General features: G+C 58.5%; 10 protein-coding genes and 2 non-coding genes across 12 annotated transcripts; 5 read left to right on the forward strand and 7 right to left on the reverse strand.

The window, feature by feature from the left end:
* Positions 1-819: 819 nt before the first annotated feature.
* On the reverse strand, positions 820-2,103 carry BO72DRAFT_387742 (3-deoxy-7-phosphoheptulonate synthase; the record flags this gene model as incomplete). The annotated part of the gene is made up of 3 exons (XM_040941688.1): positions 820-1,091; positions 1,171-1,950; positions 2,022-2,103. 3 exons carry the CDS (start codon positions 2,101-2,103, stop codon positions 820-822), a joined length of 1,134 nt encoding a protein of 377 aa, XP_040797191.1.
* Positions 2,104-3,775: 1,672 nt separating this feature from the next.
* BO72DRAFT_519233 (uncharacterized protein) lies at positions 3,776-11,259 on the forward strand. Its single transcript, XM_040949690.1, has 4 exons — positions 3,776-4,539; positions 4,596-5,275; positions 5,552-9,155; positions 9,186-11,259. The coding sequence occupies exons 1-4, from the start codon at positions 4,003-4,005 to the stop codon at positions 11,160-11,162; spliced, it is 6,798 nt and encodes a 2,265-aa protein (XP_040797192.1). The 5' UTR covers positions 3,776-4,002; the 3' UTR covers positions 11,163-11,259.
* Positions 11,260-11,647: 388 nt separating this feature from the next.
* Positions 11,648-12,900, forward strand: BO72DRAFT_519251 (Aldo/keto reductase; the record flags this gene model as incomplete). Its single annotated transcript, XM_040949691.1, has 2 exons — positions 11,648-11,964; positions 12,055-12,900. The coding sequence occupies 2 exons, from the start codon at positions 11,648-11,650 to the stop codon at positions 12,875-12,877; spliced, it is 1,140 nt and encodes a 379-aa protein (XP_040797193.1). The 3' UTR covers positions 12,878-12,900.
* A 56-nt stretch (positions 12,901-12,956) lies between these two features.
* Positions 12,957-14,626, reverse strand: BO72DRAFT_438077 (putative MFS transporter; the record flags this gene model as incomplete). The annotated part of the gene is made up of 3 exons (XM_040943372.1): positions 12,957-13,893; positions 13,956-14,262; positions 14,311-14,626. The coding sequence occupies 3 exons, from the start codon at positions 14,624-14,626 to the stop codon at positions 12,957-12,959; spliced, it is 1,560 nt and encodes a 519-aa protein (XP_040797194.1).
* A 574-nt stretch (positions 14,627-15,200) lies between these two features.
* On the reverse strand, positions 15,201-16,523 carry BO72DRAFT_489207 (uncharacterized protein). Its single transcript, XM_040948075.1, has 2 exons — positions 15,912-16,523; positions 15,201-15,852 (listed from the first exon to the last, which is right to left on the reverse strand). Exons 1-2 carry the CDS (start codon positions 16,138-16,140, stop codon positions 15,278-15,280), a joined length of 804 nt encoding a protein of 267 aa, XP_040797195.1. The 5' UTR covers positions 16,141-16,523; the 3' UTR covers positions 15,201-15,277.
* Positions 16,524-16,813: 290 nt separating this feature from the next.
* Positions 16,814-18,174, forward strand: BO72DRAFT_489208 (uncharacterized protein). The gene is made up of 2 exons (XM_040948076.1): positions 16,814-17,046; positions 17,100-18,174. Exons 1-2 carry the CDS (start codon positions 16,873-16,875, stop codon positions 17,985-17,987), a joined length of 1,062 nt encoding a protein of 353 aa, XP_040797196.1. The 5' UTR covers positions 16,814-16,872; the 3' UTR covers positions 17,988-18,174.
* Positions 18,175-18,513: 339 nt separating this feature from the next.
* BO72DRAFT_t254 lies at positions 18,514-18,584 on the forward strand. The gene has a single exon. It is a non-coding gene; the product is annotated as a tRNA-His (tRNA).
* Positions 18,585-18,674: 90 nt separating this feature from the next.
* On the reverse strand, positions 18,675-19,982 carry BO72DRAFT_500314 (uncharacterized protein; the record flags this gene model as incomplete). The annotated part of the gene is made up of 1 exon (XM_040948894.1): positions 18,675-19,982. One exon carries the CDS (start codon positions 19,980-19,982, stop codon positions 18,675-18,677), a length of 1,308 nt encoding a protein of 435 aa, XP_040797197.1.
* A 597-nt stretch (positions 19,983-20,579) lies between these two features.
* On the reverse strand, positions 20,580-20,960 carry BO72DRAFT_500315 (uncharacterized protein; the record flags this gene model as incomplete). Its single annotated transcript, XM_040948895.1, has 2 exons — positions 20,580-20,850; positions 20,914-20,960. The coding sequence occupies 2 exons, from the start codon at positions 20,958-20,960 to the stop codon at positions 20,580-20,582; spliced, it is 318 nt and encodes a 105-aa protein (XP_040797198.1).
* An 826-nt stretch (positions 20,961-21,786) lies between these two features.
* BO72DRAFT_t255 lies at positions 21,787-21,858 on the forward strand. The gene has a single exon. It is a non-coding gene; the product is annotated as a tRNA-Ala (tRNA).
* Positions 21,859-21,921: 63 nt separating this feature from the next.
* On the reverse strand, positions 21,922-22,873 carry BO72DRAFT_531296 (Rieske (2Fe-2S) protein). Its single transcript, XM_040950353.1, has 2 exons — positions 22,581-22,873; positions 21,922-22,508 (listed from the first exon to the last, which is right to left on the reverse strand). The coding sequence occupies exons 1-2, from the start codon at positions 22,839-22,841 to the stop codon at positions 22,251-22,253; spliced, it is 519 nt and encodes a 172-aa protein (XP_040797199.1). The 5' UTR covers positions 22,842-22,873; the 3' UTR covers positions 21,922-22,250.
* Positions 22,874-23,290: 417 nt separating this feature from the next.
* On the reverse strand, positions 23,291-24,156 carry BO72DRAFT_480449 (uncharacterized protein; the record flags this gene model as incomplete). The annotated part of the gene is made up of 3 exons (XM_040947634.1): positions 23,291-23,727; positions 23,785-23,870; positions 23,936-24,156. The coding sequence occupies 3 exons, from the start codon at positions 24,154-24,156 to the stop codon at positions 23,291-23,293; spliced, it is 744 nt and encodes a 247-aa protein (XP_040797200.1).
* Positions 24,157-25,165: the final 1,009 nt, after the last annotated feature.

Genomic DNA, 25,165 nt, shown 5'->3' on the forward strand with positions numbered 1-25,165 from the left:
GGGTTCAGCGAAGGGTGGACCCTAAGCCGGTCGGGACCGAGTCCTTCTGTCCTCCCTCCCACTTGCTATCGTGTGGCTGGAGATCGCTCGGAGGGGCAAGCAGGGCACCGGGGGACGAATTGGGGCTTGCCGACGAGGACTTGCCGAGCCATGAGTTGCTGCGGTGGGTTTGGATGGTAGTTAATAGGTTGTCCCCTGTTGGATAGGGCATGTCATACGATTGCATTCTTCCCGTCTCTATCCACTGTGACTGTAGATCTGGCTTGGATATATCCACGTAGACATTAGGATCCATGTACTGTACGTAGAGGTTGGGCTATGACGCATGCGATGCTTGAGATCTTGTTTCGTGGCTGTGTGAGGTGGTAATTTGATGATATAAGAGAGACGAAGTTCTGGTGCTGGGTTGTTGTCTGGGTGTGATACTGAAGCTCATTCGGAGAGAGCATGACCGGCCGACATAAGCAGCTGCAGATTATTGTGTGCGTACTAGCTTCAGTTCGTCGGATTTCCTGAGCTTCAATATGAAGCCTTTCACAATACAAAGATATTCAAGGCAACGGGTTTGGCCAGAAGCAACTCGAGGCCGCATGGTTTAAGACAGACATGATGTTAACACCGATAGAAAGTTCATGTGGCGACTGCTTCCTTGACATGGATATATACCCGGCTCATCCATTTCCCTGCAGCATGGACACATCAATACTACCACGAGGTCAACTTGCGGGCAAATAATTTCATTCGGACTATCTTGATTACATATTACTACTGAAGAACAAAAGACACCATACGCCAAACATACCAAGCCAAGACACTCGTTCACTGCTTCCCAGCCGCCACGCGAGCCCGACGCTCGCGCACAGCATCAGCCAACGAGCGCAGTGAGGCCTCGGTGGTCTCCCAGTCGATGCAAGCATCGGTGATGCTGACACCCTTCTCACAACCTTCCAGACGCGCAGCCGGCTTCTGGTTGCCCTCCTTGATGTTGGACTCAACCATCACGCCGATGATGCCGCGCTCGCCCTGCCGGAGTTGCTCCTCTATGGTACGCAAGACCTTGGGCTGGTTGCGGTGGTCTTTTTGGGAGTTGCCTATGAGAGTGTATTAGCCGGGTCATGGCTTTATGACAAGATTTGACAGGACGTGAGTTAACAAGTCAATCAGACATACCATGGGAACAATCCACCATGACGACCTCCCGCTCACCCTTCTTCTGCAGCATCGCCTTGGTCGCCTTGACGCTCTCGGCATCATAGTTGGTCCCGCGACTCCCACCACGCAGGATGACAAACCCATCGGGATTCCCACTGGTGCTGGTGATGGCGATGATGCCCTGCTTGGTGGTGCCCATGAAGTGATGCTTCCCGCGCATCGACTTCAGCGAGTCAGCCGCGGTGCCGACGGACCCATCGGTGGCGTTCTTGAAGCCGACGGGGAACGACAGGCCGGAGGCCAGCTCGCGGTGCAGCTGCGACTCGGTGGTGCGGGCCCCGATGGCGCCGACACTGATGAGGTCGGCCGTGTACTGCGGGGAGATGGTGTCGAGCATCTCGCAGGCGACGGGCACCCCCTGGTCGGTGATGTCGGCCAGCAGCTTCCGCGCGACCTTGACCCCCTTGTTGATGTTGTACGAGTCGTCGACGTCCGGGTCGTTGATCAGCCCCTTCCACCCCACCGTCGTGCGCGGCTTCTCCAGGTACGCCCGCATCACCACGCACAGGTCCTCCTGCAGCTCCGCGGCCAGCTCCCGGAGGCGCGCCGCGTACTCCAGCGCGTTCTCCGGGTCGTGGATGCTGCACGGCCCCACGAGCACGAGCAGCCGGTCGGACTCCTGCCGGATGATGTTGCGCGCTTCGATGCGGCTGTTCAGCACCGTCAGCAGGGACTGCGCGCTCAGGCCGATGTCGTATTGCACGAGTTCGGGCGGGGCTAGGGGGGTGTATTTCTCCACTGGAATGAAGGGTCAGAGATGGGTACAGTTTTGCAGGGAGGAATGATTGAGAAGGATGGAGGCTACTAACCTCGGACATCTTCAGCGAGCTTCTTACGCAGAAGGTCGATGTTGGTGGCATCTAGAATTGGGGTGGACGTGAGGCTAGGCATTTTGATATGGAAAGCAAAGACGAAAGGAATACTAAGATTCGAGCGCTAGGCAGAGGTAAACAACACAACACCGGGACAATGGGACAATAAAAGAACAAAGGTCACTGGGCCTTCTTCACAACTGTCTGGAACAACGCCATGTGCTATATACCCTGCTCAGCACTCCGACTCGACTTCCCTGCTATCCCGCCTCTCCCCCTCTCCTCGACCTTACAGTCTCACCGAACCTGGGCAGCCGTGTCAGCACGGCTCGTAAATGTCAGACCTCCTGAGAGTGTATTCTCTGCCGCGACTCAGAAGAGAGAGAGAAAAAAGTTTGATCGGAATACTCTATCGTGATTGTCTTGGTCCACATCCGCTACGTCGTCGAATCGTCACTGCACGAACAGCTCCGAGCGATGGATACTCGGACTCCATTACGTATTGCGGTAGTGTCTCCTTCAGCCCGCCTCGCACGGAGAATAGCTAAAATGGTCCACAGCTCTGGGAGTCTGGGATGGTCGATCAAAGTCAGATTCAAAATGCAGGGAGCGAAAAGTTTGAGTCTTGGTTGTTTTTCTCGCAGGGTGGGAGGAATCAGGAAGCGTCGGGACGTGCTCCGATGATCGTCGGGGATGCACTCCCGGAGTGGGTAGGTCTTGAGCTCTTCATTTTCCGTGTTGGAAATAGGCGTGATGGTGGTGGGTTGCAGTGGATTCGGCAGAGTGGAGGGAAGAAGATCTCGAGGGATGGTTGATATTGCCTTGGATGGTTGGTAACGCAGTATCAGACATTACATACCGAGATCTTGTTTCATACGCGAAGCAATACGCATAATACAGCGTGAAATTACCGCTGAACCCGCCCGACCCGCCGGCGCTAAGCCCGAAGAATGCAAGATCGCCCGTGCAGCCGCGCTCCGATAAGCGAGATTCCGGAAATGCTGAATCTTCACCTTCACAAATCCCCTCCTGGTCATATCCATGGATAACTCCACGCGGCTTCCGGCAGCATGCAATCAGAACCCATGGAATCACCATGCCATCGTTTCACTTGCGATCTATGAGCTGAAACACCTCGATTTGTTTGTTGTGGTTCGTGCTGCTCCACGCGAGGAACACAAATACAAATACACACACGGAAAACACACGGGTTGAGCCGACTGACTGGGTCTCTATTCCCATTGCTGATCAACACAAATTGCCTCTGGATGGGTCAGGAACATCTGAATCTGATCAGGACGGAATGGCAGAGCACGCAGACCCCACCGTCCACGGTCCACAGCCCACGTCAGGATGATCGAACATCCACCGCATCGATACAACCCAACCCAACTGGGCTCTTGCACTCGGAGACCCCCCGTCGACCTTTTTCGCGGCATCACCATGTTGTCAAACATCCTGCACTAGATTGCTATACCCACACTTTCCGATCGAGGGTTCATCGCCCTTCATTCTACATGTAGACTAGTCCTAATGCTCGAGGCTGCCGGTTGGATCGAGGATGATGAACTGGAGTTCACCTCGGGGTCCTGCTTTTCCAGCTTACTGGGTCAGGTCCAGCGCAGCTGCTTCGCTTCGGGCTCCTCCCATGGGATTTCCTCAAAGGGAATATGATAGAGTCTGTAACAGGTCGTGGACGAGAGTTGTCGTAGATGCAGGTGACGGAGCCCCAAACCCTGCTACACATAATAGCACTGTTGGCCGCGTCGCTCTCTTTTCTCCCTGTTCCTGATCATCTTCTCAGTTCCCCACGTTATCCTCCGATTTTCATTCTCGATTTCTTGCGCGTCGCGTTTGCTGCTTGCGTTTTGTTTCTTTCTCCCTCACCCTCTAGCCAGCCAAACTTATCCCCTTCCTCCTGGCTCTTGCTCTTGACACTCTTTTCTTTTTTGTCTAATCTCTCCTCTTTGAACACAAAATGCCGTCCATCATCCTGGATGATGCTGACCGGCTCCGTCAGCGTTGGAGCGAGCTGGTCACGGACGTGACCCCTTCACACCTCCCCACGGGTCTTTTTTCGAAACGTCAGACCAAGACTCCCGTAGGGAAACTAGACGTCGACCTCAATGTATCCCTGATGCAAGCATGCTCTCAGGAGCACGATGTGTCTCCCTTGGATCTCGTCCAAGCAGCATGGGCTGCCATGCTGCGCTCGTATTCTGGCTCCGATGACATTACATACGGGGGCATCGGCCTCCAGCCCTCCAACTCGAAGCAACAAGTGACAGACGCGGCTCTGTGCCGGATACGGCTGGAGTCAGACGTATCAATCCTCTCAATTCCACAGCAGACCCTGAAAGAAGGACTGCACAGCGCAGACCTGCTGCTGTCTTTTCCAGAGACCTTGCAGGTTCACGCCAGTCTCGACCCAAAGCCGTGTAATACCGCAATCTGGCTGCGGGACTCTACCTCCAAGGCTGAAATCTCTGAGAATGAGATTGTTGGCGGCAGAACTGTGTGTTCTCTTCCTTGGGATATAGTTCTGTTCGGTTGCTAACTATCTCTCGCTAGTTTGACTACGTCCTACGAATCGATCCCTCTTTATCCACCCTAGACTTAATATACCACAAACCTATGGTCTCGCAAGCCCAGGCCGAATATATCGCTAATACCCTCGCCGATATCCTACATAATGTTTGCTCTGATCCCTTCAAGCCGGTGTCCACTCTCTGCCACCCCAGTGAGTTGGACACGCTTCAGATTGGAGCGTGGAACCGCATCCTTCCGAAGGGGAGTGCCGCGTGCGTTGACCGGTTGATTGAAGAGGCCGCACAGCGCAACCCCAATAGCCCAGCCATCTTCTCATGGGATGGCCAGATGACGTACGCCCAGTTCAACCAGACCGCATGCCGTGTAGCAAGCTATTTGGAGTCAGTCGGTGTGCGTCGGGGCCAGTTGGTTCCAGTCTGTTTTGAAAAGTCCCGCTGGACCATCATCACTATGATCGCCTTGTGGAAGGTCGGTGCTGCCTGGGTGCCTCTAGACCCCCGCCATCCACGTCAGCGTATTGAGACGATCGTCGAAAGCGTAAAGGCCACGACGGTCATAACCTCCGAGGCCAACCAGGCGCTCTTGGCCGGTATCGCCCCGCAGGTCATCACAGTAGACGCCGCTCTGATCGAGAGCATTGAGACGAGCTCGGATGTCGAGTTCGAGTCACGATCGCGGCCTCACGACATTTCCTTTGTCATGTTCACGTCTGGAAGTACCGGCAAACCCAAAGGTGTTGTCCATGAGCATGCGTCTGTGGCCTCGAGCGCCCTCCACCATGGTCCTGCCATGAACATCAACGAGGACACACGTGCCTTGCAGTTTGGTGCCTATACCTTCATCATCAGCACTTTCGAGATCTTCACCACCCTCATCTTCGGTGGATGTCTGTGCATCCCATCTGACCACGACCGTCATACCGATATCCGTCCCGCCCTCCGCTCCATGGATGCAAATTGGGCAATCTTCACCCCTAGTTTCGCCCGGTCTCTCAAGACAGAGGATGCTCCTACCTTGAAGACCCTCATCCTGGCTGGTGAAGCAGTCGCCCAGGACATTATTGACCGTTGGGCTGCCGTCGCTCGCTTGATCAATATCTACGGTGCCAGCGAGTGCTCGGTGTGTATGATCGGACCCATGGTCACGGATACACCGCGCAGCTGCATCGGCCGAGCTGTCGGCGCCCTCTCGTGGATCGTCGATGCGAACGACCATGACCGACTGGTCCCAATCGGAGCAGCTGGAGAGTTGATTATGGAGGGCCCTACCCTGGCGCGCGGCTACCTGGCCGACCCCGAGCGCACCCAAGCAGTCTACATCAAGGATCCCAAGTGGGCACAGCAACCGGGCATCACCCGTCAGTTCTACAAGACAGGCGATCTCGCTCGCTATGGTGACGACGGCAGGATTCATCTGATCGGCCGGAAGGACTTGCAGGTCAAGATCCGTGGCCAGAGAGTCGAGCTGACCGAGATCGAGGCGCACATGCGCGCCATCAACAACCAGGTCAAGACGGCGGTGTCGATGGTGCACCCACAGGGCAAGGCCATGCTGGTCGCCTTCATCTCCAGCCAGAGTGGCTTCGGGCCGGAGTTCCAGCACCCATTTCATGCTACGCCTACGGACCATGCCGATATTTCGTGCATCGCCTCGCAGATGAATAGCGAGCTTGTACAGAGGCTTCCGCCGTACATGATCCCCTCTGCGTTCATCCCGCTCGCGTACATGCCCCTGACAGCCTCGGGTAAGACGGACCGACGCATGATCACGACCTTCGGCACCGGTCTGTCCTTGTCGGAGCTGGCAGCCCTCGCTGGAGGCGCGGCAAAGTCCACACGCACCATGCCTTCCACTGCGGATGAGAAGCAGCTCCAGCAACTGTGGTCCGAGATCTTGCATTGCTCGCCCGAGGAGATCGGTGTGGAGGACAACTTCTTCCATCTGGGTGGCGACTCCATCGAGGCGATGAACCTGGTGCGGCGATGCCGCGCCGAGGGCTACCAGCTCCAGGTAAGCGACATCATGGACAATCTCGTGCTGCGCGACATGGCCAAGGTGATGGTTCCGGGTCGCCCCTCGACTGAGCTTCCCCCTGCACGGCCCTTCGAGCTTCTCGGCGACGACGAGGAGAGCATCCGCTCGGAGATTCAGGTTGCCAGTGGGTTCAAGGATGCAGAGCTCATCCAAGATGCGTATCCTTGCACACCGCTGCAGACTGGTTTGATGGCTCTCTCGGCCAAGATCTCCGGATCCTACATCGCCCGCCACACGCTTGAGTTGCCGGCGAACCTGAGCGTCGACCGCTTCAAGGAGCTGTGGGAGATTGTCGTCGCGAACAATGACGTGCTGCGTACGAGGATGGTGGAGACGGACCGCTACGGCACTGTCCAGATGGTCTGTCGTGACCGCATCCAATGGGGTCACGGTAGCGACTTGGAGGAATACCTCCAGGCTGACGAGGCGATCCCCATGCATATGGGCGATGCTCTCACAAGACACGCTATCGTCGAGTCTGCCACAGATAAGACTTATTTCGTCCTGACCATCCACCACGCCATCTACGATGGGCTCTCCCTGGAGATGCTGTTCAATGACCTCCTGGACGCTCTGCAGGGCAGTGTGCCCCCCGCGCGTCCGCAGTTCCGGGATTTCGTCCAGCACGTGGTAGAGAAGAACAAGGACGAGGCGACGGAGACATACTGGCGTAACGATCTGGCTGAAGGCGATCTGATCGCGTTTCCCACCCTCCCCTCGGCTACGTATCAGCCTCTCGCCAACGAGTCGCTCATTCACAACCTCAAGGTCCACCGCAATGCTCCCTCTGACTTCACCACCGCAACTTTGATTCGTGCGGCTTGGACCCTCCTCCAGGCCCGCTACTGTGATTCCCCCGACACGGTCTTTGGCTGCACCGTCAGCGGACGCAATGCATCTGTGCGTGGTGTTGAAGACGTAGTCGGACCGGTCATCGCCACGGTGCCCATCAAGGCGCACCTGGAGCCCCAGCAATCCGTCAATGACTACCTGAAGGCCGCCCATGCTCACTCGGTGGAAATGACCCCTTACCAGAACTACGGCCTGCAGAACATTGCCCGGGCCTGCGATAACGCTCCCTCAGCTTGTAGCTTCCAGACTCTGCTTGTCATCCAGCCGGCCAGCTCGGTGCCCGAGGCCAGCCTGATCCAGCCCTTCTCCGCTCCGCGCGCGAGCTTCAGCACCGTAGCCCTCACGCTGGAGTGCAGCCTCTCCGCCGACGAGGGGGTCCTGGTGCACGTCCACTTCGACAACGCGGTCCTGCCCCGCGGCCAGGTGGAGCGCATCGTGCAGCAACTCGAGCATGTCCTGCAGCAGCTGGCGCAGGAGCCCGCCGGCCGCACCCTTGCCGACCTGGAGCCGATCAGCCCGCGCGACATGAGCGATCTCCTGCAGTGGAACCGCACAATCCCCGAAGCCACCGAGGATTGCGTCCACAACCTCATCGCCCAGAACACCATGGTGAATCCGACCGCCCCGGCCGTGTGCGCGTGGGATGGCAACCTCACCTACGCCGAGCTCGACAACATCTCCTCGAAGCTCGCCGCCCACCTCATGAACGCCGGGGTCGGGCCCGAGGTGTTCGTGCCGCTGTGCTTCGAGAAGTCCATGTGGACGATCGTCGCCATGCTGGCGACCATGAAAGCGGGCGGCGCGTTCGTGCCTATGGACGCGTCGCAGCCGTCCAGCCGCATGCAGCTGGTCGTCCGGGAGGTCAACGCGCATGTGATGCTGTGCTCGGAGGAGCAGCTGGGCCGGTGCCCGGGGCTCGTCGAGAAGGCGATCGCCGTCGGGCCGGGGATGGCCCAGGCGTCGATGCCCCAGATGTCGCAGACGCCCGTGGCGCCGTCCAACGCCGCGTACGTGATCTTCACCTCGGGCAGCACGGGCACGCCCAAGGGGTCGGTGGTGGAGCACCGCGCCTTCTGCACGGGGGCGCTCGCCCACAAGGAAGGGCTGCAGATGGGGCGCCGCGTGCTGCAATTTGCGTCGTACACGTTCGATGCGAGCGTGCTGGAGATCCTGTCGACGCTGGTGCAGGGCGGCTGCGTGTGCGTGCCCTCGGAGGCCGAGCGCCGCGGCAACATCGCCGAGGCCATGACGCGCATGAACGTTGACTGGGCGGTGCTGACCCCCTCCTTCGTCAGCACGATCGACCCGGCCACCGTACCCACCCTGGAGACCCTGTGTCTGGCCGGCGAGGCCATGACCGCCACCCACGTGGCCACCTGGACCCCCTATGTCCGCCTCGTCAACGGCTACGGCCCCAGCGAGTGCTGCGTCTGCAGCTCGTCCAACCGCCGCGTCGTGCCCGGCACCGCGCCCAACGACATCGGCACCGCCGTCGGCGGCGCCTGCTGGGTGACCGACCGCGACGACCACAACAAGCTGGTCCCCGTGGGCTGCATCGGCGAGCTGCTGGTCGAGGGCCACACGCTGGCGCGCCACTACCTCAGGAACGCGGAGAAGACCGCCGCAGCGTTCATTCCGCGGCCCGCCTGGCTGCCCTGGTCGCGCTGCGATCGGCTGTACAAGACGGGCGATCTCGTCAAGTACAGCGCGGACGGGTCGCTGCAGTTCATCGGCCGCAAGGACACGCAGGTCAAGATCCGCGGGCAGCGCGTCGAGCTCGGTGAGATCGAGTACCACCTCTGCCTGCCGGCCGCGGTCTCGCAGGCGATCGTCTCGTACCCCAAGAAGGGGATCTACGCCAACAAGCTCATCGCCACGCTCGAGCTGACCGCCACCAGCGGTGACAAGCTAGCCCCGGTCGCCCCGGTCACCCTCCAGGAGGCCGGCTTCGATCTGCCTGCGCTCTCCCAGTCCATGAGCGAGACGCTGCCCGCGCACATGGTGCCCGTGATCTGGATCGTGGTTGAGAAGATCCCCAGCTCGTCATCGACGAAGATCGACCGCAAGGCGGTGGACACGTGGCTTGCGCAGCTGCCGGCGGACTTCGCGCCGACGATGGGGCTGAAACGCAACGAGCCCACCGTGTCCACGCTGCGGCCGGACGAGGGCAAGGCGCTGGCGATCAGCAGCAAGATCGCTAGCCTAGTCAGCCGCGACGACAGCAGCAGCAGCAGCAGCATGCCGCTCCAGGGCCACGACTTCAACATCGCCTCGATGGGCATCGACTCGGTGCAGGTCATCAGCCTGGCCAGCTTCATCAAGCAGACCTACGGCGTCAAGGTCGACGTCTCGCGCATCCTGGACGGGCAGATGACCGTGCGCTCGCTGGCCGCCCTCCTCGACGCCGAGCTCGCCGGCACCGCCCCGGCCACCGTATCCCCGGCCTCCACTTTTGATGCCATGAAGGAAGCCACCGCGCTCATGAAGTCGATCATCACGCGCAGCCCCGTCAAGAAGACCGTCTTCGTGACCGGCGTCACGGGCTTCCTGGGCACGCAGATCCTGCGCCAGCTGTGCGATCGCCCGGACGTCGGACGCGTCATCGCGCACGTGCGCGCCGCGACGCCCTCCGAGGCGTTCATCCGCGTCAAGGACGCGGCGGTGCGCGCGCAGTGGTGGTCGGACTACTACCTGACCAAGCTGGACGTGTGGGCGGGCAACCTGGCGCAGCCACGACTAGGCCTGAAGGCCAAGCAATGGGCCTCGCTCACCGGCGAGAGCCCCAACGAGGGCGGACTGGTGCACGCGATCATCCACGCGGGGGCGGCGGTGAACTGGAACGCGGGGACGGAGGTGCTGCGCGCGGCCAACGTGGACTCGACGGCGGAGCTGATCAAGGCGGCGGTCAGCTCGCCGGCGCGGCCGCGGCTGGTCTACGTCTCCGGGGGTCACCGGTGGCACCCGGACGAGGACGACCGGGAGATCGCGGCGGAGGTGGCGCACGCGAACGGGTACGCGCAGACCAAGTACCTGTCGGAGCTGCTGGTGAAGCAGTTCGCGGCGCGGTACGCGAGCCAGTTCGCGATCGTCAAGCCGGGACTGATCCTGGGCACGCCGGAGGAGGGCGTGGCCAACACGGACGACTTCGTGTGGCGGCTGGCGTCGGCGGTGGTGGACGCGCGCTGCTACAGCCGCGACGTCGGCGAGTCCTCCTGGATGTTCGTCACGAGCAGCACCCGCGTCGCCGAGGAGACCATCCACCAGGCCTTCTGCCCCGCCGACGCCATGCGCACCGTCACCTTCATGACCGACGGCATCACCGAGCGCGAGTTCTGGGACATCTTCCACCACGAGCTCCAGTACCCGCTCCGCGCCGTCGACCATGCCACCTACCTCGACACCCTGCAGCAGGCGATCCAGCGCGACGCCACGGGCCATCCGCTGTGGCCGGTGATGCAGGTCTTCGAGGCGATTGACGGCCGGCTCGGCGGCGGGGATGTGCTGCCCGATGCGAGTGTGGTGACTCCCTCGCAGCGCCAGCATGTCAAGGCTACCGTTCGCCGGAATGTGCAGTTCTTGGTGGACGCGGGCTTTATTGCTAGTCCCACGGGCAAGAAAATGCGGTACATGGCGGAGAAGGTGTTCCAGCGGTCGGGCAATGTGTGGGAGAATGTCAAGGGGATGGTTAATGGACTAGCTTAAAATGACAGTCCTATAGGATGGACTAGCTGAGGCTGTAGTACTTAGTGTTTTGTATAATAGCGTAATGTCTGGAGTATTGGGTGATTGGTATCTGACTAGGCTAGCATCCAATTTGATTTGCTTGTTCATCTATCGTCCTTCGTCAATAGTCCCACTACATAATCAGACTAGACTTGAGCAGCAGGTGGAGCATGAACCTCGATCAAGGTGCCAGTTCAACTACTCTCGCATAAACCAGCCGAGCCATCGATGGGTAGCGTTGAATCTCGCCGATCAGGGCTAAGCAGGAGAAGGGAGGGTATAAGAAGGCGCATGTCCCCAGCCTGTCTCTTGTTCTTTTTCCTCTCTCACCCAACCGCCCAACCCTAACTCCCCCTTCCTTCTCACCACCACCACCCCCACAACCATCCATCTATATCCCAATCAATCCTCCCACACAACACACCACCACCCTTTCATCACAAACAAACACCGACACCAACAAAATGGACATGTTCGCCCCCGCGCCCCCTCCCCCCACCGCCCTAGGCCGGTACCGCACGCTCTCCTCGACCGCCGGCATCCGGGTCTCGCCCTTCCAACTCGGCGCGATGTCCATCGGCACCGCCTGGTCCGGCGGACTGGGCTCAATGACCAAAGAAGCCAGCTTCGCGCTGCTAGACGCCTACCTCGCGGCCGGGGGCAACTTCATCGACACGGCGAACAACTACCAGAACGAGGAGTCGGAGCGGTGGATCGGGGAGTGGATGGCCCTGCGCGGGGTGCGCGACCACCTGGTGGTAGCGACCAAGTACACGGGGCTGTACAAGCCGCCCAACCCTGCGCCTACCCCCGCCTCCTCCTCCTCCTCCTCCTCCTCCTCCTCCGGCCCACAAAACACCACGGAGAGCAGCTACCACCCCTCCTACCCGAAGATCAACTTCGCCGGCAACCACCGGCGCAGCCTGCACCTGAGCGTGCACGACTCGCTGGCCAAGCTGCAGACCAGCTACCTGGACATCCTGTACGTGCACTGGTGGGACAGCACCACCTCCATCGAGGAGGTGATGGACAGCCTGCACATGCTGGTGCAGCAGGGCAAGGTGCTGTACCTGGGGATCTGCAACGCGCCGGCCTGGGTGGTCAGCGCGGCCAACACGTACGCGCGCCTGCAGGGCAAGACGCAGTTCAGCATCTACCAGGGGCGGTGGAACGTGCTGCACCGCGACTTGGAGCGCGAGGTGATCCCCATGGCGCGCCGGTTCGGGATGGCCGTCGCGCCGTGGGATGTGCTCGGCGGGGGCAAGTTCCAGTCGCCCCAGGCCATGGCCGCGCGGAGGGAGAATGGGGAGGGGCTGCGCAGCATGATGGGGAGCGGCGAGCAGAGCGAGGATGAGGTGCGGATGAGCGAGGCGCTGGGCAAGGTGGCGGCCGAGGTGGGGATCGAGTCGGTGACCGCCGTCGCGTTGGCGTATGTGCTGGCCAAACATCCGAATGTGTTTCCCGTGGTCGGCGGGCGGAAGGTCGAGCATCTCAGGGATAATATTCAGGCGTTGGAGGTGAGGTTGTCCGAGGAGCAGATCCGGTTTTTAGAGGGGGTCAAGCCGTTGGAGTTGGGGTTTCCGCAGAATATGCTGGGCGAGGAACCCGGGGTTACGGGGAGGGAGGGCATGTCCCTCGCTAATGCGGGGGTGGTTGATTTTGTCAAGTTTGAGAGGCCGGTGGGGTATGCTTGAGCTTGGGGGACGGTATATTGTTTGTTGGGGGTGTCTTGATTGCTGGAAAGGCACAGTGTGTATCATAAAGGTGATCATGCTAGTATACATAAATGAATTCGTCATTCTCGCGGTCCGTCAAGTCCATCAGCCCCTGCTGCCCGGTCTCCTCCGTCGTCGCTGGCGCGCCATCGCCCTCGCTCTGTGCGCCGCTCCGCATCGACAGATCCTGCAGCTTGGCCGGCTTGCCATTCTTCACGCGCCGTTTCTCCTGCATGCGGTTCAGCACCACCAGATTCGCCCACTGCATCAGCGTGACCCCCACCAACGCCACAAAGATGCCCAAGCACGCCTTCAACCCCGGCCGGTAGGTCGGAGCATCCTTGGCATCAAACAGCAAGGGCCCGATGATGTTGCCCGACGAGGTCGCGGCATTGAACAAACTCATGCAGACACTCTGCTTCGTCGTGCCACCGGTGTTGGAGACAATCCACGCCACGATCAAGGGATTGCCCCCGAACAAGAACGCCAGCAGGTAGAAGCCCGCCATGAGCGCCCCGTTGGCACTGCTATCCCGGGGCAGCGCATACAGCATCGCCAGCCCGGCGACCACGGGCAGCACCAACGCCGCCAGGATGACCCCCTTCATGCTCGCCTTCTGGGCCAGGTAGCTCGCCAGCAGGATGATGATCACCTGCACCGCGCCGAAGGGCATGTTCAGCAGCGTCACATGGTCTGTCCCAAACCCCAGGCCCTTCAGGATCAGCGGGCCGAAGACGTTGGTCACCGAGGCCCCGATGTTGAGGAGCAGCGCCAGCCCGATCCACAGGTAGGTCTTGGGCTCCAGCACCGCTTCCACCAGGTGGCTCATCTTGTACTCCCGGGTGCCCGTGCCAGTCTGATTGGCGCGCAGTCGCTCGACGGCTTGTTCCTTCTCGCTCTCGGTGAGGAAGCGGGCCGTCTCGATGTCGTTGTCGAGGCGCCAGTAGATGATCGGGCTGGTGACGATGGTGAGGAGGCCGACGAACAGGAAGATGCTGCCCGTCAAAGGTTATTAGCATTGCTACTTGGATGCACTGGATACAGGAGGAGAACTCACATCTGCCATCCCTTCAAGGCATCGGACTTGATCTGACTCAATCCGTAGGACAGCGCAGCTGCGATGATGGTTGCCCAGCCGTTGGTGGAGTAAAAGGCCGCCACGCGGATCGGCTGCTCAGCCCGACGATACCATCGAGCCACAAGAATGGAGAACAGCGGTAGACAGCCAGCCTCGAATAGTCCAAGAAAGAATCGCGCCGCGAGGAGTTGGCTGAAGTTGTGGCAGGCGGCCATGCAGGTCTGAGCGATGCCCCAGCCGAGACACAGACTGGGCATGAGGATCCGGGGTCGGACCTTGACGATGACTAGGGTGGTTAGCTATTACTCCCCCAGTCCTTGGTCGTTGTACTCACGCCAGGAAGAACATGGCTGCCAGGCCAGCTGGGCGATGGGAGCGATCGACCCGATCAGCGAGTACTGGTTGCCCGTGAGGTGCGTGTCCTCGGTCATACCGTAGGTGGCCCCAAATCCCAGGACGGTCTTATCCAGAATCTGCAGGAAATACACCCAGACCAGGATGGTCAGGATGGCCCAGTCGGTTTTGCGTTTGATTCTCTGGCCATCCTCTTCGGTCAGGGGGATGCGCGGACGAGGAACGGGGTCAAAGTCGGGAGATGCAGAGTCAGAGCCCTCGATGTGAAGAGCAGCAGGCTTAATGTCATTGTCCATGATGTCGGATGGAAGTATGGATGAGAGAGAAATCTGGGGAAGGGTGGGGAGGGGAGAGATCGCTACCCCATATAACACCGACAAATGCGGGGGAATTGCTAGTGCATTCAACAAGGTGCCACCCCCACGGACCTGATGAGCTGGTGGTACGACAGGAGCCCTTGCCGGTTTGTTGCAGCAGAGATCGAGTCGGACACTAATGTGAAGCCAGGCAAAGACCGAGGCAAAATGGGCCGATTTCCCCGCTGTCGATCCCCCGTCATTCGATTTCAATCTTGCCTCTGGTTCTCGCCCCCACGTTGCACGGGGGGGCTCTGGGTTTAGCCTTCATATGCCAGATGGCCAGGATATTCAAGGTTTCTAGCTTGTTTGTCTGTTTGTCTGGCCAGGTCAGATGATGATGACGGTGCATCTCATGCAAGGATCTGCTTGTCCCTCACTGGATGCGCGCGCGGTTGCAACAAGCTTGTGGCTTGTGGCGAAACACCAACCCCCACGTCCACGACTGACGGAGGGTCCAAGCGGCCTTGCAGATACTGAGAGACACAGGCTTTGTCTCTCATTACGGTGGGCTAATGCACCAGTAGATATTATCATTAACCGATCATCACCGATATGGTCCTATGACAGGGCCTAGGAGCAGTGAGTCTCTTATGATGGCAACTCATGCGGGACCTCTTCGCGGCCATCCATCTCCGCAGGTACCGATGCACGCGAGTATTTGGGATCCTTCGAGAAAGCCGGCACCTCATACGATGGCACAGTCTCGCTTCTCATATCCATCGGAGCCATCGCCCCTCGTCTGGCTACCTTCCTACGTCGCCAGAGCCAGTACCAGGCCAGTCCGATCGTCAGCAACAGCGCACAGCCCAAACCCACCCCCACTCCGATTCCGATCTTTGCTCCTCTACCCGACCCCGAAGTCGTCGCTGCCGGGGTGGTGGTCTCCGCCGATGCCGATGTGGCGGTGACAGCAGCTGATGCAGTCAACGCCACAGAGGGGATGGATGTGGCAGACGTCGATACCGCCGTTGTTGTAGTTGAGGTTCCGATTGCTGCCGTGGTGGTCGTACCCGCAGAGATATTGAAGTAGTGGCTGGCGAACACCCCGTCCCAGTCTTCCAGATCGGTCGCATCGCGGATCTGGAAGAAGAACACTACGCCGTCGCTCAGGTTCCTTTGGGTGCTGACCACCCAGTCGTAGCTGGTGACACCGCTGAGGTTGGCTGCGGTTGTTAGTGGCTTGCATAATGAATATGAGACTCATGGCTGTCAGGATGCATACTTTGAAGCCACTCGTAGTCGGAATTGTCATTCTGCCAGAGCATCAGAGACAGGTATTCGAGGCTGGTCGCCCATCGGAGCTGGACAGTCTGTTCGAGGGTGTAGACGGGGTCCTCCGAGTAGTCGTGGATGGGGCCGCCGGTCGGAGGATTGTAGAAGATCCCTGCCTCTGCTCTCGCATGAACGATGATGGAGGTGTATATGCATAGATAGAAGACGCATTTGACCATTTTGCTATCGGGTGGTGGTACACTCGGAACGACGTTGCGGTTGTCTGGTGGCTGGCTTCTCCCGGCCCAGGTAACAGGGTGGGTGAGAGAGGGATCCAAAAGTAGTCAGACAGTGAGGGCGGGGGAACTCGCTTGACCCCAAGAATGGGCTTATCATTGCTAGAGAGATCCCAAGGGGATGGTTCACCAATGGCTACTATCGCTAGTAGGGTAAAAAGTGTCGCCATTCCAACACATCGTTTCTCTGTTGCTATTTTGAGCTCTTCCCCAGGGATAGTTGCATTGGAACGAATCACAGACATAGTGTGCTGGGCTAAGGGCTATTAGCACAGGCGGTACTCCGTAGAGAAGTCTGACTCGCACATCTCGGGGACCCCATCATGTTTTCTCTTTGGATACACCGCAGACAGGCCAAGCCGACACGATGTGACCCCTGGGATGCGTGATGACGGGATGGTTCGACCGGGGTAGACGAGGTTAGCGCTAAAGCTCCGTCTATCACTGGCTGCATCGAGCCCTAACCATGCAGATAAGCTGCGCCGCCATCTTGGCCCTGGACGACAATTTGACGGACGTAAGGCCGGTCAGTGTCGTTATCGCGCCTATAAGCTTCCTTCGCATGAGCTGTTGCCGCCCATAGCTCGACCAGTTGCCCTGATAAAGACTCAACCCTCGAATCTCTCTTTCCTAGGAGACATGATAAGCTAATTAAATATTCTCCATCTTCTCAATATGCTTCTGGCACCACGACAATGCCTCTTCCTTACCGCAGCAGGCTGCATTCTCTTGATCATAGTCACCTTGTATCGATATTCCCCGATCGCGCCCTCTAGAAAGCTAGAACACTCAGCTTCACCCTCGTCTGATGTTTCACCAGTCAGCGACGCAGCCAACTCGACATTGGGTGTAAGCCTTCCTTCTCCGATACACAAGACCAGTGGATGTTAACCTCAGACCAGTTCCAAGCGATCTTCGCCCTCTCCGCCGGCCCCTCCTGGCGAACACGAGGCCTCCTCGCCGCCGCCAACCTGACCGGACTAGAAATCGCCCTCCCACCCCAGCCCCCCATCCCCGCCGCCCTAGTCACCGCATTCCAAGCCCTAGGCGACAGCACGCAGCACCCAACCCAAGGCGCCAGCAAAGCCTGGCTCGCGCACCTCGACCTCATCAAACACATCCACCAATCCCGTCTGGACACCGCCCTAATCCTCGAAGACGACGTCGACTGGGACCGGGCCCTGCGCGCCCAGACTCCGCGGATCGCCGCCGCGGTCCGCAACCTCACCCACGTCTCACCCACCGAGGACAACGACAACGCGCCCTACGGCCGGGCCTGGGACCTCCTCTGGCTCGGCCACTGCGGCGAGTACTGGGAGGACAGCATCGAGACCGTGGTCTTCGACGACCCCACCGCCATTCCGCACGCGCAGTACTCCGGCTGGGCGAGGGAGTATATCGCGCGGTTGCCCGACCGACGACGGGCGGTGTATCGGTCGTATAACCCGGTGTGCTCGTTCGCGTACGCGCTGTCCCGCGACGGGGCGCGGAAGGTGCTCGAGCTTGTCGGGGGCGGTGGGGATGAGGCGTTCGATATCGCGGTTATGCATCAGTGTCGTGCGGGGAGGCTGGAGTGTCTGTCTGTCGTGCCGGAGGTGGTGCATCAGTATTTCCCGGCGGAGCGGTTCGGGGTTAAGAGCTTGGTGGATGTGGGGAATGGGGAGGTGGATGGGCCGGGGGACGGGGGAGAGGGGGGGGAGGACTTTGAGGCGGTAATGGGGTCGACGGAGAATATTCTAGAGAGTGCCAGGTGTTGGGCTTTGTGGCGGCAGACGTGTTTGAGGCAGTAGATTTGAGGACTGGATATGGAATGTAGATGAATGGACGGCTGTTTGGTGTGGGGAAAAGAGAGGTCGGACCCGCGGGGTTCACACTGCACCTGGCGCATCTCGGAGTTGACCTCCGATAATTTATGCGAGTAGCGCTGTGTCATGTATGATACGAAATTCGAATAGTGGTTGCATATTACCTGTTTTCAATTACTTACTCTTGGGGTAGAACGCGTGTGAGTGCTAGACAATTAGAGAGTAACGCCCCTACGGCAACACAGATATATAAATAGACCCCCCGGGGTTTGACCACTGTTGGCCAAAACAGACGAGAAGATTTTCCTACGGGAGTGGACACTTCCTGTGCACCGGCCCAATTCTTTAAGAAGCAGTGACTGAATTTAGAGACAGCGAAGAAGGGTAGAGGGTAATCATGTGCTGGTAAATTATGTTTCTGTCCTGGGGTTGATGACTGCTGTTGGGAGCTGACTACATTTATATATTTAGGGATATGTACCTCAAAGTTGATGGCGATATCACAACAACAGGTGCTGTGGTCTAGTGGTATGACGTCACGTTGTGGCCGTGCCAGCCCCGGTTCGATTCCGGGCAGCGCCACTTTCTTTTTTGGTTTGTTGTTATTTTGCTGTTCCAATTCGTCGAAGGCAGATGTAGATACGTAAACACCAGATTTATAACCAGACCAAATCACTCCCCAAACGGATTTCCAAGCCCCAACGCCTCGCCCACATTGCGATAGAGCTCCGCCGGCATCGGCCAGAAGCGCAACTCCATCCCCTGCACAATCGCCCGCTCCCTCTCATCCAACGCCGTAAAATACCACTCCTCCACGCAGTAAAGCAAGTCCCGCATCTCCTCGTCGAACAAAGCATTGATCGGTCGCCCGGCGCGCTGGACCTCCACCTGGAAGCAATACGCCGGTTCACCCCACGGCTGCTCCTGACCCGTCCCCATAAACAACCCAGCCCTCCCAGGACGCCACGGTTCATCATCAAAATCCTCCTCCTCCTTCTCCTCCCTCTCAGAGCCTAAATCCCTGACCAACCCCTCCATCTCAGGAACCACGCCCTCTCGCACAGCCCACAGCCAATGCATCGACCGCTCCACGGCCCAGTCCGCGAACGCCGCGTGATCAAGCGCCGCATTCTCGGGACGCAGCTCGTACTCCTCCGCGAACTCATCGACGACAAAGTACCGCCCGGCCTCCGCAAGGAGGCGCAAGCGGTCCGTCAACGCACTGATCGTGCGCGCGACATGATCGAGCCGGGCGCGCACCGCCGACGCCACCACCGGCCCATCGCACAGCGCAACCGGGCTCGTGAACTCGTACCCGCCGTCCGCGGGGGCCACCATCCCCACGAACCACGGACGGTACCGATCCTTGGCCGCCTCGCTGCGGATCAGCGCGGCTGTCTCCTCGGGCGTGCGCCGCCCCAGCGCGACCAGCAGCGCCGCCTCCCACTGTCGGCGCTGGGCGCGCCAGGCCCGTAGCCGCGCGTGGTAGGCGTCCGCCGCGGCGGTGAGTTTGGTCCGGTAGTCGCGCAGGGAGTTGCGGGCGACGAAGAGGCAGGTCCGGGGGTCGGTGAAGGGCAGGTAAAGGACGACGTCGTCTGTGGGCAGGGCCTCGCCGCCGGACTGGAGGAGGGTGTAGGTGCTAGACCGGGTGTTGGGCGCCAGGTAGACGGGCTCGTAGGCTTGGCTGGTCAGGTAGTGGACGTCGAGTCGGTGCGGGGGCAGGTCGCGACTTAGGCCGACGCGGATGCGTTGGGGGGAGATGTCGTCGAAGGCGGGGATTGCTGGTGGTAGGGGGGAGGTGCGCCAGGTGAGGAATTCGTTTAGGGTTATGTGGGCTTGGTGGGGGAGGAGGCAGATCGGACCGACGGGGAGAGAGCTGGTGGGGAGTTTGTCGTTGGGGTCGTTGGCGGGTTTGTCTGGGGTGGCTCGTTTCGGGGCTCTGGATGGGCTGGTTGTTGAGGGGGGCCGCTTGCCTGCCATTTTGATATGCGAGATTACCAAAGAATGTGATTGTTGAGGGAGGCGAATCGTCGACACGGAGGTGGTGGTGCGCTGAGAGGAACTTTAGGCTTGTGAGAGGAGATGGTGGATCACGATATCAATATTGCTGGAGGGAAGAGCAAGAGGAGAGAGCAGGTGTCTGGAACCAAGCTGTATGTAAGGTTCGAGTGAGAGGATTATGACGAGAATCAGAGCAACGGAAAGAAAGACGCAAGCCAGCAGATGAAGCCTGGGTGAAGAATGGCTGTTTCAACTCGAGAAGAAGCGAGATCTCGACGTGCTCTTCTCTTGAACCTAATAGTTCAGCCCGGAGAAATGCCTCTGATGCTGATCAGGCTCTGGGGGATACATTGTGGGAAGCGAAAGAGTATAAAGGCAGAGGTGTCAGATCAAGCCTGACGACCACGCTGATCTCGATCATGAGATGCCTTGGCTATGTGAGTGACGCATTGGGTAACGATGCGAGAAAAGACACTAATTCATCTAGTAAGCTACCACTACAAACAGACGAGAAGTATAGACGTGGCTGATGCATCCACCAGGCCGAACACATAACGAGCAGAAGCAGGAGCAATCTCAAACAAAGGTATAGTACAGCACCGCGACTAGCATCCACAACATAAGCATTCCACGATCTCGAAGCAGCACTCGCAGGCCTCCTCGCAGAGAAAACAACAGCACATGGTCAGAAGACTGAGAGCCGTTAGCCAAAGTCAGGTCCGCTCGGGTCCAGGTCAGCACATACCAGGTGGTGAGACACCCACGGTCCTTGGACTGCGACTGCTCTTGTGGGGGAGCATACTGCATTTGCTGGGGAGGTGGGTATTGACCACCGGGAGGTGGGTAACTAGAAAGATCTCATTAGTAACAAATTCGTCTAGTAGACTCGGCTACTCCTCTGCTAACGTACTATCCCTGTGGTGGAGGTGGCTGTTGTTGTTGACCGTAGTATGACATGGTGGGTTTTATGGGGGGGGGGGGGGGGATGTGAGCACCGACAACAGGAAAAAAGCTGGGACTGAGCCGGGGTATGGGCAAAGGGCAGTTAGCCCGCTTATTATTATAATTCAAACGAGTCCGGACAGCCTAGGCAGAAGGGATTGGCATTTGCCCAAGTCAGCCCTGCCGAGAGGAGAAATCAAACTGGTTTCTCTTGGCCCTGCAGTTGTCGCTGGGGGGTGGTTCCACCCTCCCGGTTGCCATTGGGCCCAGGGACAGGGTAATAGTCGACAGCAATCAATAGTCGGCAGTCGATGTGACGGAAAGAGGAGGTTCAGTCATCCTCAATGGCAGGGTTGGCGCGTGGGGAGGTTACACGTTGGAGGTCCCAGAATAGATAGGTAACACCACACGCCTAGTCTCGAACTGCTTTGGGGGCGCTTGCATTGTGATCGTGGCGGCTGGGAAAAAGTCGGTTTATGCGACACCGACTGAACAGATCAGCCATAGGGGTGCATGAAGTGGATTTGTGCCAATGCTCTATGGTCTGTGCCAAGCAGCCCACAGCAGTCCTGAGGGTCTCCAGGGTCATGGGAGCAAGAGGAATTGGCGGCCGCGGAGCGAGATTGGATTAAGACCGTCAGAAACGCCAAGACTGGCGCTTCGCCCCTTAAGGCTGGACTGGAGGAAGACATGTTCCGCCCCTCTTCAAGCGCCAATTGGCAATGCAGCCAAGAAGGACTTGCTGCCTCGAGTGTTGCATCTTGCACGCAGAAATAGTGCTGCCTAGTAGATGGTTTGGATTGTACGACAAGCATGACTATTTGCCACCATACATCAACTTGGGCTTGTAGCTCAGTGGTAGAGCGCTCGCTTCGCATGCGAGAGGTCAGGGGTTCGATTCCCCCCAAGTCCAATGTTTTTAGCACCACGTTTCCTTTTTGGCTTCCTTCTCGGCTGCTGTTTAGCGACTGGGCCAATAGTGTTGTGCTCTGGGGCCGTTTGCCGCCTTCCAGAAATGACTTGGTGAGCGTCTCTCTACAGCCAGCCCCATACTAATGTACATCTTTGTTGCCAAGTGACTTCTAGAGCTATGTACAATCAAGGGACTTTCACGACCCCGTATCCACGCTGACTGCATATCACAACCAAGGTCGCCACAAAAGGACGGATCCAGTGTGAAGACATCACCCGCGACAACAACGCGATATGCATCGATGAACCTCAGTATGACCATCCACAACGGGCACGTGGCTTGAGAGGCCGCACATACCATCAGCTTCGGACCGTCAATCCGTGTTACTCACCCTAGCCAATCCGCTGCTTTCGCCTCACCCAGACCTCCTGCTCGACAGGCTCTGCGGCCCCCTCATCCGACGCCGGGGGATCGCGCAATTGCACCTCCCAGACCTTCAGCTTGTAGTTGCCACGGTCCGCCTGCCCCGAGAACAGATCGAACGACCACCCGTGCTTGGGACAGTTGATGCCCGCGCTGAGAGTGATACCGAAGTCCTCGATGTCAAAGACGCTGCCCCAGGATAGTGGATACAGGGCGTGAGGGCATTGCTGGGGGTATATATGCATCAATGCTTGCTGGTCTACACAAAACTCATAGGATCTAGAATAAAGAAGGCTTACATGGTCAATAGCATGGAGTTTGCCCTTGTACCGAAAGACGAGGACCTGTTCGTTGATGTTGCCCGGCATGTCCAGGTCCGCCTCGACGGGGGTGTCGGACGGGCACTCGTCCGTGGTGGCCGTGGTGGGGACATGGAATGCCTTGCAGCTGGCCTTGATCCGCGACTTGGCATCCTCGGAGTCGACGTCCGGGAAGTCGGACGCGAGGCCGACCTTGCGCCAGGTGGCTGCTGTCTGTGATGGTCGGTGGAAGGGATTCATTGCCGGTACGGGATGGAAGTATAGTTGGGAAAGTGACAATTGAAGTCGATGTGACTCGCTCGCTTTTTCGCGCCTGCGGGGGGGAATTTGCGAAGGGCGATTAGTCATCGAGCTCAAGTGTTTCTCCGCACCCCACATTAATTTCCCCAGCACAAGCACAAGAAGAGGGCTGTCGCTTCCCTACGGTGGTATTCGGGTTGAATCCGATTGAGACTCAATTCGAAATCGGGCATAGCTAGTTCCACTGTAGCAATCGCAAATACTCTTCTCGCTTGATACACACATATAGCACAGGTCCGGCCTGGAGACGGAAATCACAAAACAAAGCCGGGGCAACCAGACCATTCGCTATCAAAATCAACCCTGAAACAAAAGAACATCCAAAGAGCCACTCAACCTGACATGACCTGTCATCTTTCAAGAGTCAACAGACAAGAAAAGCACACTGCTCAGCCGATGCTCAGACACATGCCGTCCTTGAGCGCCTTGATCATATCCTTGGTCAAGGGATCCTTCTTGTTGAAGCTCTGCGCCTTGCGCTCGGCGGGCGAGTAGGTGGTGATATCGAGGGAGTCTCCACCGATCGCCGCCTTGCCCCGGCTGCCCGCCCCATAGGCAGTGGCCTTGTTCTTGCGCTCGTACGCCTTGAAGCACGTCGCCCAGCCCCAGGGATCCTGGGCGGCTGCGGGGAGTTCCACGTTCTGCTCCTCGGCCTCCTCCTCAGCCTCAGCGATGATGTCGGCGATGTTCGACGGCCCGTACATGGTGATGTTGTGCTTGGCGCCGTAGGCGAGCAGATACGGTACGAAGTGCTCCCCGGCGTAGGTCTTCTTCTTCTTCTTCCCCTCTGGCGCCTCGATGAACCCGTCCGAGCGCATGGCGTCGGCTTCCCGCGCGACCATCCCCATGAATCAGCCGAGGTTGCGCACGTGGGCCAACTGACCCTGTTGCTCGAGGTCGGCCAGCATGCTCAGGAACATCAGCTCGAGGATAATCATAGTCTCCCCGAAGAGGTCGCCGTCGTCAATTCTGGCAATGGATTAAATGGATTAGCACCGCCCATGGCACTTGTATCAGCAGAGAGTGAGTCCTACCCAACCATGGGGTCGAGCGAGTCGGTGTTGAACAGCAGGGCGAGCGCCTCGCAGATGGCCCACTGCTCCTTCCAGTTGCCGGCGGCCTCCTGGAAGTCGAGCAGCATGTTCTGGGCCACCTCGATGGCGCCGTAGCCGGCGTGGTCGTTGAAGGTGTACATGTCGAAGGCATCCGGGTTGCGCAGATTCAGCATGTCCTGGTAGGTGTTCAAGCGCTGCATGCCGGCGCGCGAGATGGTCCAGCGGTGGTCGGGGTGGTCGGCTGCCGGCTTGCGACACATGCAGCTCTCGCCCGTGTCGCAGTCGGCCGTGGGCTCGTCGTTCTCGTTCTCGCTGTCCTCCTCCTCATTGTCTTCGTCTTCTTCCGCCCTGGGGACCCGGCAGATGCAGACAAACTCGTAGGGGTTGGGCTTCTCCTTGAGGAAGAGGTGGTAGGCGACATCGGCGTTGCCGGAGGCGGAGACCGCGGCCCAGCGCTTGTTGCGCGGGATGTTGGTTGTTTCAGATGCCATTGTGTGAGGGAAGTGAGGTGAGATGAGATGAGCTGTGGAAGGAATAAAGATAGAATGAGCAATGGGAATTGGGGGTGGATGGTAAAAATAAGGGAAAAGGAGAGTTTGGATGTGTTGAATGTGAGATGAATGTGATGGATCAAATTCCACCCATGATAAGATAACTAAGTTATGCGTGTTTGTTCGTCACAACGCGCGGGACGCGTTGTTTGCTTAGGGTGTCGTCATTTCCACCTAGAATCAGCACCGTTAGTTAGGTCAAGTTACTGTCCATTACTCATGATTATTATTGCCACTTCTGCCGTATCTCTACATCATGCACTCTTTTGCAGAAGCATTTGTGCCGGAACTGACTTTGTGGCCAAAGTAAGGGAGTCTTTGACAGGCATGTCATGGGTGGAGCGCTATGTGGGCCCCTGTCAGATCACCTTCCTCAACTGTAGGGTACGTACACGGTATGCATCCTTTCCTACCTGTCGATCAATGGCTTCGGAAAGACTGAGAGGAGACTACAATCAACTTCAACCGTGATATCGAAGGAGAGATGTGAATGGAAGGACCGTGGACACCGCAGAAGGAGGTCCGATTAGGTACGCTGGCTCTTTGCGCACGGCCAATCATGTCACGAGAACTCATTTCCTCAGCTTTGACTGCCTGCACACTTCCAGCTGAAGAACAACCCTTGAAAAGCCAGGAATGTATGTTCCTGGAACATGAA

This window comes from Aspergillus fijiensis (genome assembly GCF_003184825.1).
Source record: "Aspergillus fijiensis CBS 313.89 unplaced genomic scaffold BO72scaffold_63, whole genome shotgun sequence".
Lineage (NCBI taxonomy): Eukaryota > Fungi > Ascomycota > Eurotiomycetes > Eurotiales > Aspergillaceae > Aspergillus > Aspergillus fijiensis.

Excerpts from the sequence above, each read along its gene's own strand:
- BO72DRAFT_489207 (XM_040948075.1), bottom strand. The coding sequence starts at position 16,140 with ATGGTCAAATGCGTCTTCTATCTATGCATATACACCTCCATCATCGTT. Across the intron at positions 15,853-15,911 it reads CGACTACGAGTGGCTTCAAA|CCAACCTCAGCGGTGTCACC; the intron begins GTATGCATCCTG and ends TAACAACCGCAG.
- BO72DRAFT_531296 (XM_040950353.1), bottom strand. The coding sequence starts at position 22,841 with ATGAATCCCTTCCACCGACCATCACAGACAGCAGCCACCTGGCGCAAG. Across the intron at positions 22,509-22,580 it reads AACTCCATGCTATTGACCAT|CAATGCCCTCACGCCCTGTA; the intron begins GTAAGCCTTCTT and ends ATATACCCCCAG.
- BO72DRAFT_489208 (XM_040948076.1), top strand. The coding sequence starts at position 16,873 with ATGCTTCTGGCACCACGACAATGCCTCTTCCTTACCGCAGCAGGCTGC. Across the intron at positions 17,047-17,099 it reads CAGCCAACTCGACATTGGGT|TTCCAAGCGATCTTCGCCCT; the intron begins GTAAGCCTTCCT and ends ACCTCAGACCAG.
- BO72DRAFT_519233 (XM_040949690.1), top strand. The coding sequence starts at position 4,003 with ATGCCGTCCATCATCCTGGATGATGCTGACCGGCTCCGTCAGCGTTGG. Across the intron at positions 4,540-4,595 it reads AGATTGTTGGCGGCAGAACT|TTTGACTACGTCCTACGAAT; the intron begins GTGTGTTCTCTT and ends ATCTCTCGCTAG. Across the intron at positions 9,156-9,185 it reads TGTACAAGACGGGCGATCTC|TTCATCGGCCGCAAGGACAC; the intron begins GTCAAGTACAGC and ends GGGTCGCTGCAG.